Raw genomic sequence first — 24,183 nt, 5'->3', positions numbered from 1 at the left:
TACACGATCTGGCGCTGCCGCAGCTTTGGTGTAGATCACAACTGCAGCTCGGATCTGATCCCTGGCCCAGGAACTTCAATATGCCATGGGGCATCCAGAAGAGATAAAACAAACTTCTTAAATGTTCCCTATTTCCACCCTGGTCCCTCTGTGGTTTATTCTCAATACAGCAGTCAGCTCTCATCATTTCTCTTGTCTAAAACCATCCAATGGTTTCTTGTCTTACTTAAGAAAAAGTCAAAGTCCTTATAGTGGCTTATCAAGCCCTATATGATCTAATACTTGCTCATTCTCTGATACCATCTTTCACAACTTTTTCCTTTGCTCACACCACTCTAGATGCACTAGGAATTAAGAAGTAATACGCAACTTGCCATATTAATAGGGTTCATAATAAAGTGCCTCAAGCCAAACAGATTTATTTCATTTCTCTTGGTTTAAGCATTTTACTCATATCTTACATCAAAGAGAATTTACCTTTTTATTCCCTGAAATGTACTACTAGCCATGTCGATAATGCCTCCAGTTGGCCTTGTCACTGCTCCAACTAAACCTTTCCCAACACCTTTAAAGAAACCAGCTGCTCCTTCTTTTTGAGCTCCTGGAAAGAAAAAAGACAAAGTTTTAGACAACTGGATTAAGAACAAAAATAGGATCATTTTATGAAAGTCTTGGTAATATATATCACTCAAAGGAATTACTATACTTGCCTTTGATTGGTTTTGTAACAATTCCTGTTATGCCACTTACAAAACCCTAGAGGAAAAGCACAGTTGAAAATTTATAATATTTTGACATTCACAATACTTTGAAAAACCAGGTCTGGCTAACAAAATAAATGCAAAGTTCTGTTTTCTAGATATCATAAGAATTAATATATTTCCTAAGTACTTTATTTAAACAAAGTATTTTTGGAGGCTACTGACATATTTTTTTATATGTCACAAGCCACTGCTCCTCCACCATCCAAATAATATCTTTTTTTTTTTTTTTTTTTTTTTTTTTTTTGTCTTTTTAGGGCCGCACCGGTGGCATACGGAGGTTCCCAGCTAGGGGTCAAATTAGAGCTGTAGCCACTGGCCTACGCCACAGCAACGTGGGATCCAAGCCACATTGGTGACCTACACCACAGCTCACGGCAATGCCAGATCCTTTAACCCACTGAGTGAGGCCAGGGATTGAACCTGCATCCTCATGGATGCTAATTGGGTTCATTAACCACTGAGCCACAATGGGAACTCCCAAATAACGTTAGTGAATCAAAGTTTTATGTCTATTTCCTTACTCACAGAATGTGGCTTCAAAAGATATTCCCTAAAATGTTCACAACCCCAGGATATTTCTTACAGAAACTAAGCCTTTTCCTCCACGAGTGATGCCTTCTCTAAGACCAGCTGGTTGCTTGTTCATGGCTTCTCTTCTCTTCTGTTGGTAGTCTTCATCCATAGTCATAGCTGCTACACCTTTAGCCATAGCGCTGGTGATTTTGGAGGCAGCACCAGCTAATCCGCCTAGCAAAAATTATACTATCTTTAGTAAGACCAAATATATCATTACTTTCTAGCATAATCATACTTGGTAGGCATTCTATTTCTTACCAACAGCTCCACCAACTAGTGCTTTCAGTCCTAGAGCCATGCCTTCCACAAACTCTTCAGGGCCCTGGATGGCTCCCTACAGGGTCAAAAAATAACAATAAATAAAGTTATGTTTACTTTTAAGAGTAAACTAACTGATACATATGAGGAGAGTAGTGGTGATGAAAAGAATAAAGACATTCAGAGAAAGTGACATGAGTAGAAAACTTCACATTAACAGAATTCTCAGGTATTTCATGACATTGAAAGTACAAAGAATAAAATGTTGGAATTTGATCAAAACTTAGAAAGGAATGACTATTCACCAAAGTGTACAAAAGAGAACAGAGGAGTAAGGCACAGCACTCATCTTTTCCCATAAACACATTAAAAATACCCATCTACATGCAGAATGATTCACACAGAACATCTACTGAATGCTGGCAGAAGACCTCAGACCTCCAAGAAGGGAAAGAAGCCCCTCACATAACTAGGTAGAGCAAAATAATAAAACAAACAAACAAAAGCAAGAGAGAGAGAAAGGGAAGAGAAAAAAAGAAAAAAAGGAATCAGGATGGGACTAACATTCCTGAGAGGGAGCTGTGAAAGAGCAAAGGAATCTCATCCTGAGAGGTTGACCTAACTTACTGTGAGGTCAGCTGGGATGGACAGGGAAACTCAAAGCCTTGGAGAAAAGTGCAACAGCCAAACTGAGGAGGGCAAAGCAGAGAAAGAGCTGCACAGAACGCTGGTGCCACGGCCCAGGGGAAAACAGCCTAAGACACTTGGGCGGGGGCTGGGTGCTGAGACTCAGGCTTTGGAGATTAAGATAAATATCAGCAAAATGAAGAAGGACAGCAACCATTCCCTGTGAAAAGAACAGGAGAGTCCCCATGAAGGACTAAAGAATGAAACAAACCTCTGCAGTCTTACAGACACTGAGTTCAAAAAGGAGATTATAATGAAAATACTTAAGGAGTAGTTCTCATTGTGGCTCAGCGGAAATGAATTCTACTCGGAACAATGAGGTTGCAGGTTCGATCCCTGGCCTCGCTCAGTGGGTTAAGGATCTGGTGTTGCCGTGAGCTGTGGTGTAGGTCTCAGACGTGGCTCAGATCTGGCATGGTACGGCTGTGGTGTAGGCCGGTAGCTGTAGCTCTGGTTAAAGCCCCTAGCCTGGGAAACTCAATATGCCACGAGTGCAGCCCTAAAAATCAAAATAAATAAATAAAATTTTAAAAAATTCCTATAAAACAAAAGAAAATACTTAAGGAATTAAGAGCAGATATCAATGGAAAGGCATATTCCTTTAGAAAGGAACTAGAAACTATATGAAAAAGACAAGAAAAATTAGAAAATTCACTTGCAGGGACAAAAGATGAGTTAAAGACACTGAAGAGCAGAATGAATGATGAAGGGAACAAATAAGTGACTTGGAAGATAGAATAATGGAAATTACCCAATGAGGATAGCAGTCAGAAAGCCAAATGAAAAAAACATGAAAGCAATGTAAGAGATCTATAGGATAATACAAACTGGGCTAATCTATGCATAACAGGGATTGCAGAAAGAGAAGGAAAAGAAAAGGGGATTGAAAATACATCTGAAGAAACTATGGCTGAAAACTTTCCAAATCTGAAGGAAACAGGTATCAAGATTCAGGAAACACAGAAGGTCCCAAATAAGCTGAACCCAAAAAGACCTACACCAAGATATATTATAATAAAAATGGCAAAAGTTAAAGAAGAGGATTCTAAAGGCAGCAAGAGAAAAACAGAGTTAATTATAAAGGAAGGAATCCTCATAAAGCTATCACCCTGATTTCTCTACAGAAACACTACAGGCCAGAAGAGAGTGACAAGATATACTAAAGTTCTAAAAAGGAAAAATTTGCAACCTACAATACTCTACCCAGCAAGACTATCATTTAAAATAGAAGGAAAATAATTTCTCTGATAAACAAAAACTAAAAGAATACAGCAATACTAAAACCATTGTAAAAGGGCTCCTCTAAATAGGAAAGATTTAGAGTTCCTGTCGTGGCTCATCAGTTAATGAACCCAATTAGGACCCACAAGATGTGGGTTCAATCTCTGGCCTCGTTCAGTGGGTTAAGGATCTGGCATAGCTGTGGTCTAGGTCACAGATACGGCTCAGATCCCACATTGCTCTGGCTGTGGTGCAGGCCAGCAGCTGCAGCTCCAATTTGACCCCTAGCCTGGGACCTTCCACATGCCATGGATGTGGCCATAAAAAGACAATAAATAAATAAATAAATAAATAGGAAAGAATTAAGAAGATGTATGATGGAGGAAATCACAAGTGGAGAGTAATAAAATAAGCCAGTATACACATCAAAAAGAAAATAAAAACCTATTTGTAGAAGTGATGATAGGCACAAGGGACAGCAAAATCATGAAATGTGGGGAAAGAGTAAGAAAATCTAAACTCTTTAAAAAATGTGTTTGAGCGTATACGTCTATCAGCTTAAAGCAAAGCAGATACAGGAAGGGGTTAACATACTTGAAAAACAGGGCAACCAAAACAATACATTCACAAAAACTAAAAAGAAGACACAAGCATAAAATAAAGTCATGCAAACAAAAAAAAGAAAGTAACAAGAGACAACATCAGGTTCTTAACCAGTGAGCCACAACAGAACTCTGATTACTATTGTTTTAAATTGAAGTATAGTTGATTTACAATGTTGTGTTAGTTACTGGTGCATAACAAAGTGATTCAGTTACACATATACATATAGTTTTCCATACTGGTTTATTACAGGATATTGAATATAGTTTCATGTGCTATATAGTAGAATTTCATTTATATATCTTATATATAGTAGTTTATATCTGCTAAAGGGATGCATTACTTATTCAAAAGCACTAGTGTGATATATTGTATAACACAAGATTAACTATTCTACCTGGTAAGGTTCATAAAAAAAGGCTTCTACACCTTCAGAAAATTCTCTAATCAAGCCAAAGGGATTTCCCAAAACATCAAGTCCAAGGATGAGTACATACATCTGCTTAATGGCCTAAAAATGAAATATAAACATTAAGTCAAATCAGATATTCAGACAATATATTTTCCCTATATTCAGTACACACCTCCATTTCTTTTTTCAGGCTAACATCCTCACCACTAATTTCAACCTAAACCATATTACTTTATTCATCAACAGTCTTGTATTTAAAAAGCAACTTGGTATTAGACTATTAGAAATAATATGATCTATTCACATACAGTTTTAAGATAAGTCAAAATGCTTTCACTTTCATAACTATGTATGACAGTAGTTATTACCACCACCGTTTTATAGACTGGAGAAACACACAGGTCAAATTTTGTCCAAAGTCACATAGTGGGTAAAGAGCAAAACTAGGATTCAGATCCATAGTTCTTGAATTATTCTGAGTTATCTGTCCACCATACAATAGCTATGTCAATGCTCTGTAAATTATACCATAAAAGTATAGAAGTCTTTTTAGAGGTGGAAAAAAATCCATTAAAATAATATATCTAGGTGACTCAACAACTTAATTACACTAAGAAATATCTTATATTCATCAGTTACTTACTAATAGTTTCCCCTAACCTAGTTTTTTAAGTAAGTGTGGTGATTTACTTAGCTAATTATTATTTAAAGATTTACATCCAGTCCACATGGATCCAAGGAAGATTTCTGTCAAAGGCTAAAAAACAGACAAAAAATTGAAATGGTGGTTGGGCTCAATTTCTTTCTATAGCCCTGAGGGGGGAAAAACATTTTAAAATTTTGAAAATGGTTACATACTTCCTTGCCAAATCTACATTATACATCTTTAGACATATATAGTTTCTATATCACTCTGCCTCTCTGTAAAATATTCTCAGACAAACCTGTTTTGAATAGTGTCTTATTACTTCAGACTGTAGTTCAGATGTTGTATGAAACTGATAGTTGAGTTCAAAAAATGCAAGCCTGAAAAAAACCATATAAATGTATAAATGTATATGTATGTGTGTGTATGCATGTGTGTGTATAGCAGGGGAGAGAAAAAGGAGATAATGAATGGTTTTATTTTCTTTAGAATTTTTCTCTAAATCTTTCCTTTTAGTACATTTTCCCATGTCAGGCAGAAAATCCACTCTTATATACATCACTGCATATTCTGGTCAAAGTACCCTCTAAGAATCTGATAAAAGCTATAGATCTTATCTTCAGAAAAGCCATCAATATATACATATTTTTGTGTAATTTAGGGGATTTAAAGCTCCTTTGGATCCCACTAATGGACATGAACATATTTCCCAATTCTGTCCTATCAATGGCCCACATAGAAAATGTCTGACACAATGAGATAAATGGAAGAGGTTGCTCAAGAATGGTCAGGGGTCAGTTGCTGCAGGTTCTACTTGATCAGCTGACAACTGAAGAACCACCACTGGTTTATGGTTTATGTATAACCAATTCTGACAGCTGAAGAACCACCATTGGTTTATGTATAACCTTAATTCACCACATATACCCGACCCATCAACAAGGAAATTCTATGCTAAGATTAGCAAGATTAGAAATCTCATTCCTTTTTCTGATGTCTTCAAACTTACGTTTTTTAATCTGTTTTCTAACTTTATTTAGATTTACAGTTACTTCTTATTGGACTCACTGATTCTCACTACTGTTCTTAATAAAAGTTCTAGGTGTCATCTCCAAGACATTCTAATCCAAGGTCTCCACTCAGACTCTCTGAGTCTCTTTGGTCAGTTACTCTACTTTCTTTCTTTCTTTTTTTTTTTTTCTTCTTAGGGCCACCTCTGTGGCATATGTAAGTTCCCGGGCTAGGGGGTGAATCAGAGCTCAGCTGTCAGCTTACACCACAGCCACTCCAACACTGGATCTGAGCCACAATTGCAACCTACCTTGCAGCCTGTAGCAACACCAGATCTTTAACCCACTGAGAGAGGCCAGGGACTGAACCCACATCCTCACAGACACTATGTTAGGTTCTTAACCTGCTGAGCCACAACAGGAACTCCTAGTCAGATACTCATAATAGCTTCCATTATGACTCACACTGAAGTATAAATTCTAGACTGTAACATTTAGGATTTCTCATTTTGGCACAGAAGAAACGAATCCAACTAGTATCTATAAGGATGCAGGTTTGATCCCCGGCCTTGCTCAGTGGATCTGCAATCTGGTGTTGCCCTGAGCTGTGGTGTATGTCACAGACATGACTCAGATCCTGCATAGTTCTAATTCGACCCCTAGCCTGGGAAGTAGGCCATGGGTGCAGACTCCTCACCAAAAAAAGGCAAAGAAATAAATAAATTATTGACTGTGACATTTAAACTAACCCTTTTATTTCCTTTATCATGGAATCCATTTTGTTCTAGTCACATGTACTTTAAAGTCTTGATCCTATAGGTCTTATAGAAACATCTTTTCAATGGCACACATCACACCTTGGGATATACACAGCTTTTTAAGAATCTCTCCCTAGGCCAAAAATGCCTTATACAATGCACAAACTTGCATGGCCCTTGTCCCTCTTTCTTAAGCAAATTATTTAATAGTTATTGCATTATTAAACAGTTAAGGATTAATAGGCAACAAGTTATTTAAATTATATTTCATTTAACAGCAAAGACCATACTTAGACTATGATCTACAAAGTACTTTACACAATTTTTCACCTATACAATTTTAATGTAAATATAAAATGGACATTTCAGCATTTTATAGATTTGAACATACTTAAAAACGACGTCTTGTACATCTGTAAGAGTGGCGCCAATACTCTTCAGCAAAAGATTTAAAGAATGAACTGCCATCATTCCTTCATGTTGTTCTGAATCTTTAGCTTCTTCTCTACCCGAACTCAATGAAACACTTAAATGCAACTAAAGAGACAAAAAGAAATTTTAAAGAACATTCTTCATAATGACAGTTTTAACTCTTAAAATTCAATTTCATCTTAAAATCACTACACCATAAGATTTCAAAGTTATCTGGATTATACTAAATTAATAATAAATAGAATGCTAAAGGAATTTAAAATCTAAATAGATCTTTAAAAATTTTAATTTCAACAATGTAATATATATTAAGTTCAATCCAATTCTTTTGTAAACCTCAGAAAATATTAATCTTTATACATTTTTAATAACATCAACAATCTAGAAGTTGAAGTTGCTGACAATAACTCAAGCATCTCCAAAAGTGAATGTTTCAACTATTAGAATTAAGTTAGTATGGTGGAAGTTCCTGTTGTGGCACAGTGGAAATGAATCTGACTAGCACCAATGAGGATGTGGGTTCGATCCCTGGCCTCGCTCAGTGGGTCAGGGATCTGGCATTTCCGTGAACTATGGTGTAGGTTGCAGATGTGGCTTGGATCCCACATTGCTGTGGCTGTGGTGTAGGCTGGCAGCTGCAGCTCTGATTTGACCCCTAGCCTGGGAATTTAAATATGCTGTGGGTGCAGCCTTAAAAAAGCAAATTAAATAAATAAATAAATAAAAAAGCATGGTGAAGTCAGTTAAAGATATGTTTATGTTATATGCATATATATATATATATATATATAGTACATGCAGTTGTACAAGAGTCTTCTTCAAGTATTATGTAAGTAATACAGAAATTTTAAATACTTTTAGTTCTATTCAACATTCAATTTTTAAATCAAGGTTACTTTATGAATTAATTTAAAATTTACACACATATCATACACGAAAGTTTAAAAATTGTTACTATACACTTTAATAGAAAACAAGGAAACATAGAACAGAAATTGACAGAACATTAACTATAATAGAAAAAATAAAAATCTTAAAAAAAAAAAAAAGCAAGGTAACATAATGTTAGGTCAAGATATAAACACACAAACCCATACTGGAGGTGGCTCCACTATTTCCACATGGCAAAAAATTATTATAATAATAAGTAATAAATAAAAATTTTAAAGATTACTCCTTTGTTATTTACTTAGATTTGTAATGGGAAGATACAGAATTTATATGCTATTGAAGAACATAATTTAAATGCTGTAACCCCTAAACAGACCAAATCAATTTGCTATTATCTAGAGTAACACGGAAAATAAAAATGACTTATTTTTCCCTTACCTTGATAGGAGATATATGAAAGTATTCATAGAGACTGACTTGTGATGAATCTACTAATGAAACTATTTTGTATTCTTCTTGGAACGCTTCTATATCTTTATGAAAAAGCTCAACCTATAAAGAAACAAACATAAACTATTAAAGACATAAGGGTCTATCTGCAATTTAAGCCAATAGCTCACACACTGCACAATACTCCCCCATAATATCCAAATTCAACAGTGGCTCATGATTGGGAAGTTACCACCTCAGAAACTAACATCTCTACTGTTACAAAAGTTCTGTCACTCACAAACTGATAAGCATATCTTCCATATTTCCATCCAATGCATTAAAAGACACTGTAGTTTTCTTCATGCGAATATAGATACAATCATAATATACTTGTAACTTTTTGGTAAATGCATTACTCACACCTACAGAGGCCAGTAACATGTTCAAAAAGGGAAGGCACTGAAAATAACTTTTCACTAAGTGATTAGTGCTTTCATTCTTGATAATCAACACTACTTCTCTTCCAAATACTCACAAATCTAATACTTCTAATGTGTTGAGAAACAGCCCAACATTCACATTTTAATAGATTAACAAAATTTCAAAATGACAGGCTTATTATAAGTATATTTGGAAATTCACTTCTAGGATGACATTGCAAGGAGCTCTTTAGACCAGTTCTCCAGTGAAACTGGTGAAAATTTATTTAAAAAACCAACTTTTAAGACCTCTATGAATGGTTCTAAGAGTAAAAGCAAATGAACTATCTATTCAAGAAAACCTAGGAGTTCCCTGATGACTCAGTGAGTTAAGGATTTGACATTACTGTTGTGGTTTAGGTCAAAGCTGTGGTGTGGGTTTGATCCCTGGCCCACAAACTTCTGCAAGCCACGGCCGTGGCCAAAAAAAGAGAAAAATCTCTAAAAATTGGATAAGAAAGTGAGTCTGTGGTATTTGACAAAGGATCATTCTGTCAGGTCCCCCTCCCAGGTCAATAAGCCAGAACTCCAATATAGTTTGATATACCCAAGAACATATAGAGCTCCTCTCTGTCCCACCTCCCACTGGAGGACTCTCCTCCTGGGCAGAATACAAGTCAGCATTTCTCATCCCTCTAGCTCCTAGCTGCTGAGGCTAAACTGTGGAGGAAGAGGGAGCTTGCTTCTTCTGCCAGCCTCCAATGAGAGAACAAAGGCTCTGCTTGGGTGCGACACCTCAGAGAATACTAAGTTCTGATCACTCTTGCCCCATTCCCATCACTAAAGCCCTGGTCTAGAAATATTGTCTGGAGGGGGAAGTAGACTTTAATCTCTTCCCGAAAAAACTGACTTCATTTACAACAAAATTTGAAGTTCAGGCCTAAGAGACAGTGGATGTTCTGGTGAAAGGCAACTGAGAGGAAAATCCTCAATGAAGACACAGGCCAAACTGTAGGCCTATTAGTTTTCATGAAAGAACTGGGATTAGAACAAATATTAAAACAGTTACTTCCAGATCAATTCCTTCAAAGGAGCCCAAATCTGACTGGATTAGTCTCTGTAGAGCAATTTATGGCCTAAGGCATTATTGGGGGAAAAAAAAAAGCAACCATCCAGAAATTAGTGGAACTTACAATTGGGTATGGTCATGGAAAGAAATGCAGAGTCCTAGAAAAACTGTTATTCCAGGGTAACTATGGGTATTCCAAATCTTCCCTGAGGAGTAACATTAAAGGCTTAACAATGCAGGGAAAGATAAGCAAGTGGGTGGGATAGACATCAATAAAATAATCCAGCCAGTCCACTGAATTAATAAAGTAATAACAATAACAACGCTTGGGGAAAAGTTACAAGTACCCAACATTGTTACTGTTGTATACAGTTGGCCCTCTGTAACCACAGGTTCCTCATCTGTAGATTCAACAAACTGCAGAATGAAAATAGCGGAAAAACAAACAAACAAAAGTTCCAAAAACCAAAACTTGAATTTGTCATACCCTAGCAACTATTTACATAGCATTTAAACTGTACTAGGTATACCCCTCGCCTGGGAACTTCCATATGCCATGGGTGCGGCCCTAAAAAAGAACAAAAAAAATAGTGTACTAGGTATTATATGTAATCTAAGGATTGTTTAAAGCACATGGGAAGATGTATTTGGGTTATATGCAAATACTACATCATTTACATGAAGGATTTGGGCATATTTGAATTTTGGTATCCATGAGTCTTGAAACCAATCTCCCACAATTGCCAGGGGACAACTGTATTATCTAAAATGTTAGTTTCCAGAGTTCCTGTCATGGCTTAGTAGAAACGAATCTGACTAGTATCTATGAGGACGCAGGTTCAATCCTTGTTCTTGGTCAGTGGGTTAAGGATCCAGTGTTGCTGTGAGCTGTGGTGTAGGTCGCCAATGTGGCTCAGATCTGGCATTGCTGTGGATGTGGCGTAGGCTGGCAGCTGCAGCTCCAATTTGACCCCTAGCTTGGGAACCTCCATATGCCTATAGGTGCAGCCTTCAAAAGACAAAAAAAAATTTTAAATTAAAAAAACAAAAAATAAATGTCATTTCCAACAAAAAAATTATGAGAAATGCAAAGACATAAAAATGTATGATTCAGCCCACCCAATCCTTGGGGCAGAGCCTCCTTGCCTTCCCGCTTGCATCTCTCCCAAGCGTCCTATCTTAATAAATCTATTTCTTGCCTAAAAGAAAAAAAAAAGAAACATATGACTCATATACTGGAAAAAAAAAGTAGGCAATAGAAACTGCCCCCAAGAGTGACCAGATTGGACTTAAAAGGAAAAGACTTAAAAGTAATGATTATAATTACGTTAAAAAAACTAAAAGAAACCATGTTTAAGCAAGTAAAGAATGACAATGTTACATCAAAAAAGAGAACATCAATACACAGAGAAAAGTTGTAAAAAAGAACTAAATGGAAATTCTAAAGTTGAAAGATGTAATAAAAAGTGGAAAATTTGCTAGAAGGACTCAACACAGTGTCTTTGAATTGGCAGAACAAATTTAAATCCTTCATTATATGCTAAATTAAATGCTATGCCTAATTGGTAAACTTGAAGATAAACTGTTAGAGATTATGCTAACTAAAAAACAGACAGAAAAGAATAAAAAAAAAAAAGAACAATCTCAGAGAAATATAGGGCATCATGAAACACACTAATGTACACAATAGGGAAATATCAGAAGATGAAGAGAGAGAAAAAGGAGTAGAAAAATATCTGAAGAAATAATGGCTGAAAAATTCTCAATTTACTGAAAAACACTAAGCTAGGTATCTAGCAAATTCAATGAACTCCAAGTACAATAAAGGCAAAGAAATTCAGAGACATAATAGTAAAAATGCTGAAATTCAAAAATGGAGAAAAAATGTTAAAAAAATAGAAAGTAATATTTCATATAAGGGGACTACAATAAGATTAATAGTTGACTTTTTGGCAGAAACAAGGAGTTAAGAAGATAGGGGGGGTGAAAGGGTTCTCAAAGGAAAAAAAGAACTGTCAACCAAAAATTCTATACACTGCATAAGCTACCTTTCAAAATGAAGGAACATAAAGACATTCCCAGATAAACAAAAACTAAGACCATTTGATACTAGCAGATTTGCCTTAGAAGAAATACCAAGAGAAGGTATTCAAGCAGAAACCAAGTAATGGTAATTAGGATCCAAATGAAAAAGCAAAAACACTGTTAAAGGTAATTATATAATTATAAAAGATGGAATAAACACATGCCCTTTTTTTTTTCTTAACTGACTTAAAAAGCATACTGTTTGTGCCAGTAATGGCAGATCAACACCTCATGAATAACACAAAAATCCTCAACAAAATACTGGCACACTAAATCCAGAAAAATGTAAAAAATTACACAGATGACCCAGTGGGGTTTATCTCAGAGATACAAAATGATTTTCACATCCAAAAGACAATTAATGTAATAAACTATATCACAGAATACACACAAAAAATACATGATCATCCCGAAAAATGCAGGAAAAGCATTTGAAAAAACCTAGCGCTCATGATAAAATCATTCAACGAACTAGGAAGAGAAGAAAACTTAAGCCAATAAAAGGTATGAACAGCAACAACAAAAAATCCATCATCAATATCAGAATTAATAGTGAAAGACTGAAAGCTTTCCCTCTAAGTTGAGAAATAGGCAAGGATGTCTGCTTTTGATGTTTCTATTCAACACTATATTAGAGGTTTTAGCAGGGGAATTTGGCAAGAAAAATAAACAAAATGCACTCAATATTAGAAAGAAACAGTAAAACTACTTCTGTTCTCAGATTACATGATATTTATACAGAAAACCATGAAGAATCCACAAAAGAACTATTAGAGCTAATAAAGAGTTCAGTAAAGTTGCAGAATATCAGACCAATATACAAAAATCAATTGTATTTCTACAATTGTATTTCTTGCAATGAAAAAAAAATGAATATGAGATCACAAAAAGAGTTTCATTCACAATACTACAAAAAATACTAAAATTTAACAAAGAAGTATAAAGCTAATACTGCGAAACTGTAAAACACTGGTGAAAGAAAATAAAGAAGATCTACTTAAAAGGAAAACATCCCATGTTCAAGGTCTGGAAGACTTAATACTGTTAAGATGGTGGTACCCCCCAAATTCTATACATTCGATGCAATCCCCATCAGAAATCTAGCTGATTTCCCTGAAGAAGCTGACAAGCTGATTCTAAAATTCACATGAGATTGCAAAGGGACCCAAAATAGCCAAAACAATCTTGAAAAAGAAAAGGAAAAAAACCCACTAAGACTATTCATATTTCTCAACTTCAAAACTTACTGATGGTGGATCCTTACCTTATACGTAACACAAAAATTCACCCAAAATTAATTTTAAGAGCTAAAACTTTAAAATTCTTAGGACACAGGGCTAAATATTTTTCACTTTTGGATTCTGAGAAATGGCCCCAAAAACATGAGCAAGAGAAGAAAAAATAATTTGGACTTAATTAAACATTAAAAACTTTTGTGGAGTTCCCTTCATGGTGCAGTGGAAACGAATCTGACTAGAATCCATGAGGATGCAGGTTCGATCCCTGGCCTCGCTCAGTGGATTGGGGATCCAGTGTTGCCATGAACTATGGCATAGGTTGCAGATGCGGTTCTGATCCTGTTGTTGCTGTGGCTGTGTGTAGGCCAGCAGCTGTAGCTCCAATTTGACCCCTAACCTGGGAACTTCCATATGCCCTGAATGCGGCCCTAAAAAGCAAAAAAAAAAAAAAAAAAAAAAAAACCCAATAAAAGAAAACCCCCAAAAACCGAAGAAACCAAAAGAACTTTTGTGCTTCAAAAGGCATCAAGAAAGTTAAATACAGAGTTCTGTCATGGCTCAGCAGTAACAAACCTGACTAGGATCCATGAGGATGTGGGTTCGATCCCTGGCCTTGCTCAATGGGTTAATGATCCAGCGTTGCCATAAGCTGCTGTGTAGGTCACAGATGTGGCTTGGATCTGGCAGTGCTGTGGCTGTGGCATAGGCCAGAAGCTCTAGCTTGGATTTGACCCCTAGCCTGGGAATTTCCATATGCTGTGGGTGTAGCCTTATAAAACAAAACAAAACAAAAAGAAAGTACAATACAACATACAGATGAGAGAAAATATTTGCAAATCGTATATTTGATATGGGGCTTGTATTCAGAATACATAAAGAACTTACAACTCGGTTAAAAAAAAACTCAATCCATTAAACAATAGGCAATGTCTTTGAATAGACATAGCAGATATGTAACATTGTCAACATAGCAGATATGCAACATTGTCAACCAAAAAGATATCAATGTCACTACTCTTTAGGTAAATGCAAATCAAAACCACAGTGATTTACTACTTCACACCCACTAGGATAGCTAGAATCAAAAGGACAGATGATAACAAGTGTTGGTGAAATCTCCTGAAATCAGAATCCTCTATATTCTGAGAATGTAAAATGATACAGTCACTATGGACAACTGTTTGGCAACACTGAAATGATTAAAGAGTTAACTATATTCCTAGCAATTTCACTCCTAGGTATAAATCCAAGAATATTGAAGATGTATGTCCACATAAAAACCTGAACAAGGAGTTACCATCGAGGCTCAGTGGTAGTGAACTGGACTACTAAGCATGAGGACGCGGGTTCAATCCTTGGCCTTGCTCAGTGGGTTAAGGATCCAGCATTGCCATGAGCTGCAGTGTAGGTCACAGACGCAGCTCAGATCTGGCATTGCTGTGGCTGTGGTGTAGGCCAGCAGCTACAGCTCTGATTTGACCCTTAGCCTGGGAATACGCATATGGTGTGGATGTGGCCGTTTAAAAAAAAAAAAAGAACAAAAATATTTATAGCAGCATTATTTATAATAGCCAAAATGCAGAAACAACCCATAGTGTCTATTAACTGATGAATGGATAAACCAAAATGTGGCATATCCATTCAACAGAATATTTCTTGGCCATAAAAAGGAATGTAAGTAATGATACATGCTACAACATGATGAACCTTGAAAGCATTATGCTAAGTCAAAGAAGGGCATCCAAAACCACTACATAGGGTATGATTCCATTAATACTAAATGTCTAGAATAGGGAAACCTATAGACAGAAAGTATATTAGTAGTTGCTTGAGGCTAGGGCTGTTTCTTTTTAGGGTGATGAAAATGTTTTAGAATTAGATAGTAATGATGGTTGTGCAACTCTGATGTAACAAAAACCACTAAACTGTACACTTCAAATGCATTAAAACATGTGGTATATATACTATAGCTCTATACTATATACTGTTATTAAGTAAATGTCATGAAAAGGAAAAAAATATATACTTGCCCTTGTCTTTCTTTACTCATATACAATTAACTATTGAGCAACATGGGTTTGAACTGTGAGAGTCCACATGGATTTTTTTTTTCAATAGCCAATACTATAACACTACACAATCCTCGGTTGAATACACAAATATGAAGGAACTGTATGTACGGAGGGCAAAGTATAAATCACACATAGTGATTTGATTGAGTTCAGAGTTGGTGTCTCTCATCCCTACATTGTTCAAGGGTAAACTACTTTCTTCTATCTTTGAAATTCTTTCTGAGGGCAGCTGAAAGAGAACATATCTCATCCAGCCCATAACTGTGATTTATAGTCTATCAGTCACAATGAACATATTACCTCTTATTTGCCTTATCCATTTTCTCATCAAATATCCTGGTCATATCTAAATTTTTTTTTCTTTCTTTTTAGGGCCACACCCATGGCATATAGAAGCTCCTGGACTAGGGGTTGAATTGGAGCTGTGGCTGCTAGCCCATCCAAGCGGATCCAAGCCACATCTGCAACCTATAACTGTAGCTTGTAGCAATGCTGGATCCTTAACCCAATGAGCAAGGTCAGGGACTGAACCCACATCCTCATGGATACTAGTCGGGTTCTCAACCTGCTGAGCCAAAAGGGAGCTCCCCAAATTTCTAAATTATTAATCAACACAAAAGTAACCCAGGGAAATAAAATAGGAAAAAAAAACAGTGATGTGAATATGACTGATTATCCTCTTCTATTTTTGGCCTAAAATCTTTCCACCTATTTCAAACCTGCCTTAAAAAGGTTATTCATCTTGCTTCCAACTTGTATAATCTGAAAATATGATTTCTACTAATGTACAACCACAGCAAAATAATAATAGTTCTTAAATTGTGTTTTTAAGATGGAACAAAAACCTTACTAACACCTTTAAGAATGTATAATTTTACCATTTTTTAGTTCTTTATCCCTAATCCTCCCATCAATGTTATTATTTTAAGTCTTACCTCTGCTTTTTCAGTCACTTCTGCTGCTGTCATAAGTTCTGCTATAGCATAAACAAACCCAAGATCTAACCTGAGATCCATTTCTTGGATCAACACTTTGAAATACCTATATCACAAAGTAAAAAACATTTAAAGAATCACTGATTAGTTGCATTAACAAAATTACAAAGGAAGACACTATTAGATAGATATCAGAACACCGATATTTACGAATTAAAAAAATGTCATGGCAACACTTCATAAGAGCAACAAACTCAAAATGAGAAAATCAGTAAGTGTGGTATATAGTCATACAATAGAATATTATATACTAGTGATGATAAATTCTAGCTACACACAACAAAATGAATAAATTTCAGTAAATATTTGAATGAAAAAAGGCCCAGGAGTATATTTACACTTTGGGAAAAACCGTTTTTAAAAAGGAAAAAAATTTGGCAAAGTAAGCACCATATGTTTACATACACACAAATAATCAAACAATATTTAAAAATGGGAGTAAAAATAGTATTTATCTGGTATTAGGGTGGAGAAAACAAAAAAAATACAGGAGTGATATACATAGATGGATTTTTTGTCAATGTTCTCTTTCTTTTCTTTTTTGGTCTTTTTAGGGCCGTACCCTTGGCGTATGGAAGTTCTCAGGCTAGGGGTTGAATTGAGTCAGAGCCACAGCTGCCAGCCTATGCCACAGACACAGCAATGCCAGATCTGAGCCACGTCTGCAACCTATACCACAGCTCATAGCAACACTGGATCCTTAACCCACTAAGCAAGGTCAGGGATCAAACCCGAATCCTCATGGATACAAGTCAGGTTTGTTTCTGCTGAGACACAACGGGAACTCCAATGTTCTACTTCTTGAACTGGGTGGTGACTGAATTTGAAAGTATAATTTTCTTTCTTGTTTCTAAAACAGTATGCAGTAATTATGGACAACTTTGGAGGAAAAAAAATAAATAGAAAAGAAAGTAATAAAATACACACAATTTAGAAATGACTATAGTTAGTACTTAGGTATATTTCATTAAGAGATTTCTAACTCTCCCAAGATTATGAAATGACTGATTTTTTCCTATGCCTTTAAAATTTAATATTTTACACTTAAATCTTTGACTCATCTAAAATTTATTTATTTAAGAGTGTAATTAGCTCATATATTTAAATAAAAACATTAAATGCACACACAAGAAAAGTATTAAGACACTTACTTAATACGTGATATCTGGGAATGCCCTGCAGATCTCATGACAATACTGACATCTGTGAAGGGCTTTGGTGCTGTAAAGGTTAATATACATAATTAATCCCATGATGCTTTAAATAAAGGATAAGCATTTTCTAGTGACTTAATACAAATCACAATGGACAACTAAACTGTTTCCTAAATCATGAGTATCATTTATAATTACTGATATTTATAATATCTACCACAATCTTAATTTCAGAATCCAGGATTGTAATTTTTAATAACCTGTATCACTTTAAGGATAAGTGATCCTTTCTCTTTCTTTTCTTTTTTTTTTAGGGCTTCCCCCCACCCCACGGCATATGGAAGTTCCCAGGCTAGGGGTTGAATCGGAACTGCAGCTGAGGCCTATTCCACTGCCACAGCAACAAGGGATCTGAGCTGCGTCTGCAACCTACACCACAGCTCACAGCAACGCCAGATCCTTAGCCCACTAAGCGAGGCCACGGATCAAACCTGCATCCTCATGGATCCTAGTTGTGTTTGTTAACCACTGTGCCACAAAGGGAACTCCCTAAAGATAAGTGATCCTTTAAAAATTAGTGACTTTAAACTAGAAGTATGCTTTAGAATCATCAGGAAAACTGTGAAAACACAGATTTCAAGGTCTAGTTGTTAACTTCTAGATGGAGGAAACCTGCACATATCTTGGTCAAAGAGCTTCCAAGCAAATAATGAATACTCTCTTAGACTGTTTGGAGCTGGTGGTGTGGAGGTGGGGGTGAAAAGCAGGCAGAGAGGGAAGCAAGGCAGTGGTAAGGGAAGAGAAAGTGAAAGGAAGAGGGAAAGCAAAGAAAGAAGAAAAGTGAATGGGAAGAACAGATGGAAGAAAGAATTTGTAAGTTATTCTTATCTGAAATGAAGCATATGGAAAACACTTAATTTGAACTAAATGATTCAAATTTTGACTAATTCATGATTTAGTCAAAAGTCTTAGTAGCTTTTAAATTAGGGGTTTATAAATTAGTAATCTTAAATATAAATATCTCTAAATGTATATATATAAAATATATATATTTCTAAATATATATTATATAATATATACAAATATACATATACATATATATACACACACACATATATATATACACATATATATTGCTTTTTAGGGTTGTGCCTGCAGCATACAGAAGTTCTCAGGCTAGGAAACTTCAGCTGTGACACAATGGGAACTCCATATATATATATATGTATATATATATATTTCTAAGTAGTCTTTACTCAGAGTTTTATTGAAGTTAGTTGAATACTTCCTGGTCCTTTTACAAGATTTTTAGTTTTCCAATAATCCAACAGAAACTAAAGTTGAGAATAGTTTTGCTTCATATTTTTGTAGTAAAATAAATCAAATAGCTAATACAACTGTTTTTATGGCAATCAAAAAATACAAATAGGAGTTCCCTGGTGGCTCAGTGGTTAAGGACCTGGCATTGTCACTGCTGTAGTGCAGGTTTGATCCCTGGCCTGGGAACTTCTGCATGCTGCAGATATGGCCAAAACAAAATAAAACAAACAAACAAACCTGAATCCATGGTGACCGACTTAGGAGGTTTAATGGGATAAAACACAAATGGAAATACAGCACCATGTATCTGGTTTTGAATCTAAGAAAACAAATCACAGGTCAATGTATTAATATGTTAATTATAGACAGAACTAGTACAACAGGCTTTAAGAAGTAGAAGAAATCAAAAACTCTAGTCCAAGAATGAATCTAAAGTACTAGACAAAACAGATTATGGGGAATATATTTGGTTTATTGCCCTGTTCCTTTAGGGTATAATTTGACTATCTTTTCTGACTCACCTGAATTCTGTAAATTTGAATTCTAAATGATGATTGATGTGCAGATGTGCTATATTCTACTTTTAACGCTGGAAGATAATTTCTTCGTATAGCGATTTCATGTGCCTGCAGAATTTTCATGTTAGTACCACTAGGTGTGAAGCGAACCTGAAAAATACGCCCATCACCACAAAAAACAAACAAACATGGAATTTCTCTTTATTAAAATTAGCAATCTAAAAAAAGCTTTAAAGTTAATATTAATTTAAATAGTAGGCTAAATATATAATTTGGTTTTAACTGAGATTTTTATATCTCATATCCATACACAATTCACAAAAATATTAACATTATCCATATAACTTGGGTTTTACTTTTTTATAACTACAAAAATTTATCAAAAAATAGTGATAAAAGAAAAAATAAAACAAAACTTACTAGCTTCTTGTTAACCAAGGAATAGATCATTAGCAACTTAAAGTCTAAAATCTTAATATAGATAACTATCCCTTTAAAATAGTTTATATAAAGTATGTATACCAGAGTTCATTGTTTTGTAGGCAAACTAGACTTTTTAAAAAACTAACACAAGATTCATCTAATTACGACAGATGAAAATTAAAACTTCGTTAACAGTACTTAAAAATATTACCATCGTATTACTGTCCAAATCAACAACTCTATCTTCAGATGGTGAAGATTCAGTATATTCCTTAAATTCTTTCTCCAACTTCTCAGTTTGCTTTATACTCATTGGCTTCCATCTTGCCTTCTTCTTGGGCTTTATCTCCCAAACCACATCAGAACTTACAAATGAAAGAAAAAATCATGGTACTAATTTGTAAAAATTTTCATTTTCACTGGTTTGTTACATGAACTACCAAACATTCAGTATATTTTTGCAATATCTTTAGCTATAAAGATATACATTTCAAGTTTACAAACATAAATTCACTCAACCAAACCTTATTAAACTCCTATTCGGGTACTATTGTAGGTGGTGGGGATATTGTTAGTGAACATTTCTACCATTTTTGAGCTTTCTTTTAGCTGAGGAGTGATAGACAATAAACATAATAAATTAACACATTTTAATATGAGATAAGAATGCTTTTGAAATTAGAAACAGTAAACAGAGTAAGAATGATCTGGAGTGCTGGGATATGCAAAGTGGTGGGGGTTGCAGTATCAAAACAGAGTGGTCAATGGGGGCTGTCATTAGGAAACTAAGATTTCAACAACCTTAAAAAAGATGAAAAAGTTATCTAGCAGACGAGAGAAGAATATTTTGGGCTGAGAGACAAACTAGAGCAAAGACTCTAAAGCAGAGCATGCCTATGGTACAGGCATAAGAGCAAGGAGGCTGGGATACCTGGAACACATTAAGAGTAGGAGATAAAGTAAGAGTAAGAGGCGAAATTAGGTAAAGCCTCGAAAGATACTTTTTCTGGGATGAAGACCCATTGAAAGATAATGAGAAGATTATCAGCAACATGCTCTGACTTAAGGTTTATGAATATATTCTGTGTTGGGATGCAAAGAAGGAAAAGATATAAATGAAGGCTATAGCAGGAAAACTGTTATGAATTTAATGAAGTAAACCCAAAGAAAAACAGTGATGGCTCTGCCTAAGATGATAAGAGTGAGGCAGTAAAAAGTTGTCAGAATCTAGGTAGGTTTTGAAGACAGAGCGGCACACTACTTCTAGATGGATAAGAAAAGGAATCAAAAGTGACTCAAAAGTTTTTGGCCTGAGCTCAAGAAGAATGTTGTTGTTGTGAACTTGAATGGGAAAGCAAGTTTTGGTAGAAGGAAATGAGTTTGTGTTAGATACTATAGACCTTAAGAAGTCTCTTAGATACCTGAGTAGAGACTTTATGGACATAGTTAAATAGGTAAGTTTGGAGTTCAGGACAAAAATCCAGCTGAAGACATATTTCTAGAAGGTGTTGACATATATTTGGTATTTGAAATCATAAAACTGAACCAGAGAAGAGAAAATGACTAAGGTCTAAGAGTCTGAAAGTGCCCAATATTAAGTGTATAAGAAAGAGACAAGGAACCAACAAGTCAGGCTAAGACGTTGGGACAAAAAGAAAAACTAAGCTGGTGAGATATCTTGGAAGTAAAGTCAGAGAAACTGTATTAAGGAGGGGCCTCTGATTAATGTTATGAACTTAAGCAACATGAGGACCAGTAATTGTACCATGGACCTGGCAATACATAGGTCTCTGGTAATCTTAACAAGACCAGTTTCATGGCATGTTGAAAGGAAAAGCCTGTTCGGAATGGTTAAAGAAAAATTTGGTAAAAAAAAAAGAATTTGAGACAGGAATGTATCTTTGGTAATAGATAACATTTGTGTGCAGTTTGGCTATAAAATAAGAGCACAGAAACGAGCATTACATAGCAGGACAAGTAGGTTCAAGGGAATTCTTTTTAGTTAAAAGAAATAACACTGATGGTAACAATCCAATAGTCAAAAATTGTTAACGTAGAAGATAGAAGAGAATTACTTGGTCAATGTCTCAAAAGGCAAGAGTGAATGGAATATAGTGCAAAAGTAGAAAAATAAGTTTAAATATACCTATGATAACTGTGGGGAAGTGTCTTGCTGCAATATGTAGGTAAAAAATGCTGCTGCAGGAGTTTCCATTGTGGCTCACAAGTTAAGGACCTGACACTGTCTCTGTGAGGATCCAGGTTCAATCCCAGGCCTCAGGTTTCACAGGCTTAAAATCTGCAAGGTTTATTTGACCTTTTTTTTTTTTTTTTTTTTTTTTTGTCTTTTTGCTATTTCTTGGGCCACTCCTGCAGCATATGGAGGTTCCCAGGCCAGGGGTCGAATTGGAGCTGTAGCCACTGGCCTACGCCTGAGCCACAGCAATGCGGGATCCGAGCCACGTCTGCAACCTACACCACAGCTCACAGCAACGCTGGATCCTTAATCTACTGAGCAAGGCCAGGGATTGAACCCACAATCTCATGGTTCCTAGTCAGATTCTTTAACCACCGAGTCATGACAGGAACTCCTGACCTTATTTAAGACATAAAAACACTTCTTTAGAATAAAAATTTCTAGGCCATAGTACACAGCAGCTTGAGGTGGGATCTAAGTTCCCAGGCCAGGGACTGAACACAAGCTGCAGCAGTGAAAGCACCAAGTCCTAACCACTAGGCAATCAGGGGACTCCCAAAGGATAATAGTCTTAACATGCCTTTTAAAATAGCATAATTATCATTTAGTGAGAAGCTTAGGGGTATTTCCAGCTGAATTTAGATAGAAAAACAAATTCAAATCTGTGTCATATAACTTTAATTTATATATTTATTTGAGAGCTTAACTCAAGTAAAGGTTTAAAACTACATCATCCTTGGGAATTTGCATTGTGGCTCAGCAGGTTAAGAACCTGACTAGTGTCCATGAAGCTGTGGGTTTTGATCTGTGGCCTCACTCAGTGGGTTAAGGATCTGGTGTTGCTGCAGACTGCAGCTTAAGTCACAGATGTGACCTGGATCCCGCGTTGCTGTGGCTGTGGCATAGGCCAGCAGCTGAAGCTCCTATTCAATTCTTAACCTGGGAATTTCCATATGCTACAGGTATGGCCCTAAAAAGCAAACAAAACAAAACAAAACAAAACCTGATTGTGAAATCTAAAATGATTTAGTTTAAATTTTGTTTTGACGATTCATTGCCAGATCTGAGCTGTGTCTGCAACCTACACCACAGTTATGGGAACACAGGATGCCTGACCCACTAAGTGAGGCCAGGGATCGAACCCAAATCCTCATGGATACTAGTCAGATTCATTTCTGCTGGGCCACAATGGAAACTCTCTATGATCACTACTCTTAATGATTAAGAACTGATTACTTAAATATATCTAAATTTTAATACATCTAACCTTGTAATGCCAATATAGGCTACTTCTTGCTTTGTATAGTTGTTGACGAGAGAAATTCCAACATCTTGCAATGCCAAAACAACTTCTTGCTCTGCTAACTCTGCTTTCTCACTTTCATATGTCACTTTAAATACCCTTGGATCTTCAGTGAATAAAATAATGCGCTGTAAGCCTTCAAAGAATGAAACTAGATAAATGGTCTTTTTCCCCATATTTATAGGTGTCATCATATCCTGAAACAAAACCATCAAAAAATAAAATGTTAGAGTTTGGTCTCAACCAACATGAAATCTGGATTTGACACTAGAAAAATGAGAAAAGTAATCATACCTACTTCACAAGGTTGCATAAAATGCATTAATAGCTGTGTAACATATGGAAATCTACATAATCAGTTGATGATAGCTTCTGCCATCATCATTATGAAGTCAAGAAGATGAGTCAATTGTTCTTTTAATATTATAGTAAAATCTAATTAGTATTCTTTGTAAGCTCATCAGTAACACAAAATTTTACTCGCTCATTTCAGGCTAATCAGTATATGTTAAAAGTTGTTCAATCAGACATTCATATTCCTTATAGAAATGAACTAAATAAGATGAAGAATATCTGATATCTAGTTGCATGCTCTACAAAGCACAAATATTTACTACAGAGTTAATTCTGCAGGAAGCCTTTAAATGTAAGCATTGTGTTAATATCAGGTCTTCAGTTTTAATGGCAAGATAAACACAAA

The 24,183-nt window shown here is 35.6% G+C and overlaps 1 protein-coding gene across 1 annotated transcript in view; it reads right to left on the bottom strand.

Annotated features, from left to right (window-relative positions):
* VPS13A (vacuolar protein sorting 13 homolog A) overlaps window positions 1–24,183 on the bottom strand; it is a 262,005-nt gene that overhangs the window by 34,559 nt on the left and 203,263 nt on the right. Inside the window, 14 exon segments of the mRNA XM_021065108.1 lie at window positions 478–601; window positions 711–756; window positions 1,348–1,511; window positions 1,599–1,674; window positions 4,507–4,620; window positions 5,466–5,547; window positions 7,327–7,472; window positions 8,697–8,810; window positions 16,509–16,614; window positions 17,720–17,789; window positions 19,280–19,361; window positions 19,564–19,710; window positions 20,195–20,348; window positions 23,448–23,680. Of these exon segments, the coding sequence (XP_020920767.1) occupies window positions 478–601; window positions 711–756; window positions 1,348–1,511; window positions 1,599–1,674; window positions 4,507–4,620; window positions 5,466–5,547; window positions 7,327–7,472; window positions 8,697–8,810; window positions 16,509–16,614; window positions 17,720–17,789; window positions 19,280–19,361; window positions 19,564–19,710; window positions 20,195–20,348; window positions 23,448–23,680 (1,658 nt within the window).

Source organism: Sus scrofa, chromosome 1, assembly GCF_000003025.6.
Source record: "Sus scrofa isolate TJ Tabasco breed Duroc chromosome 1, Sscrofa11.1, whole genome shotgun sequence".
NCBI lineage: Eukaryota > Metazoa > Chordata > Mammalia > Artiodactyla > Suidae > Sus > Sus scrofa.
This window is presented reverse-complemented; position numbering and strand designations above follow the sequence as displayed.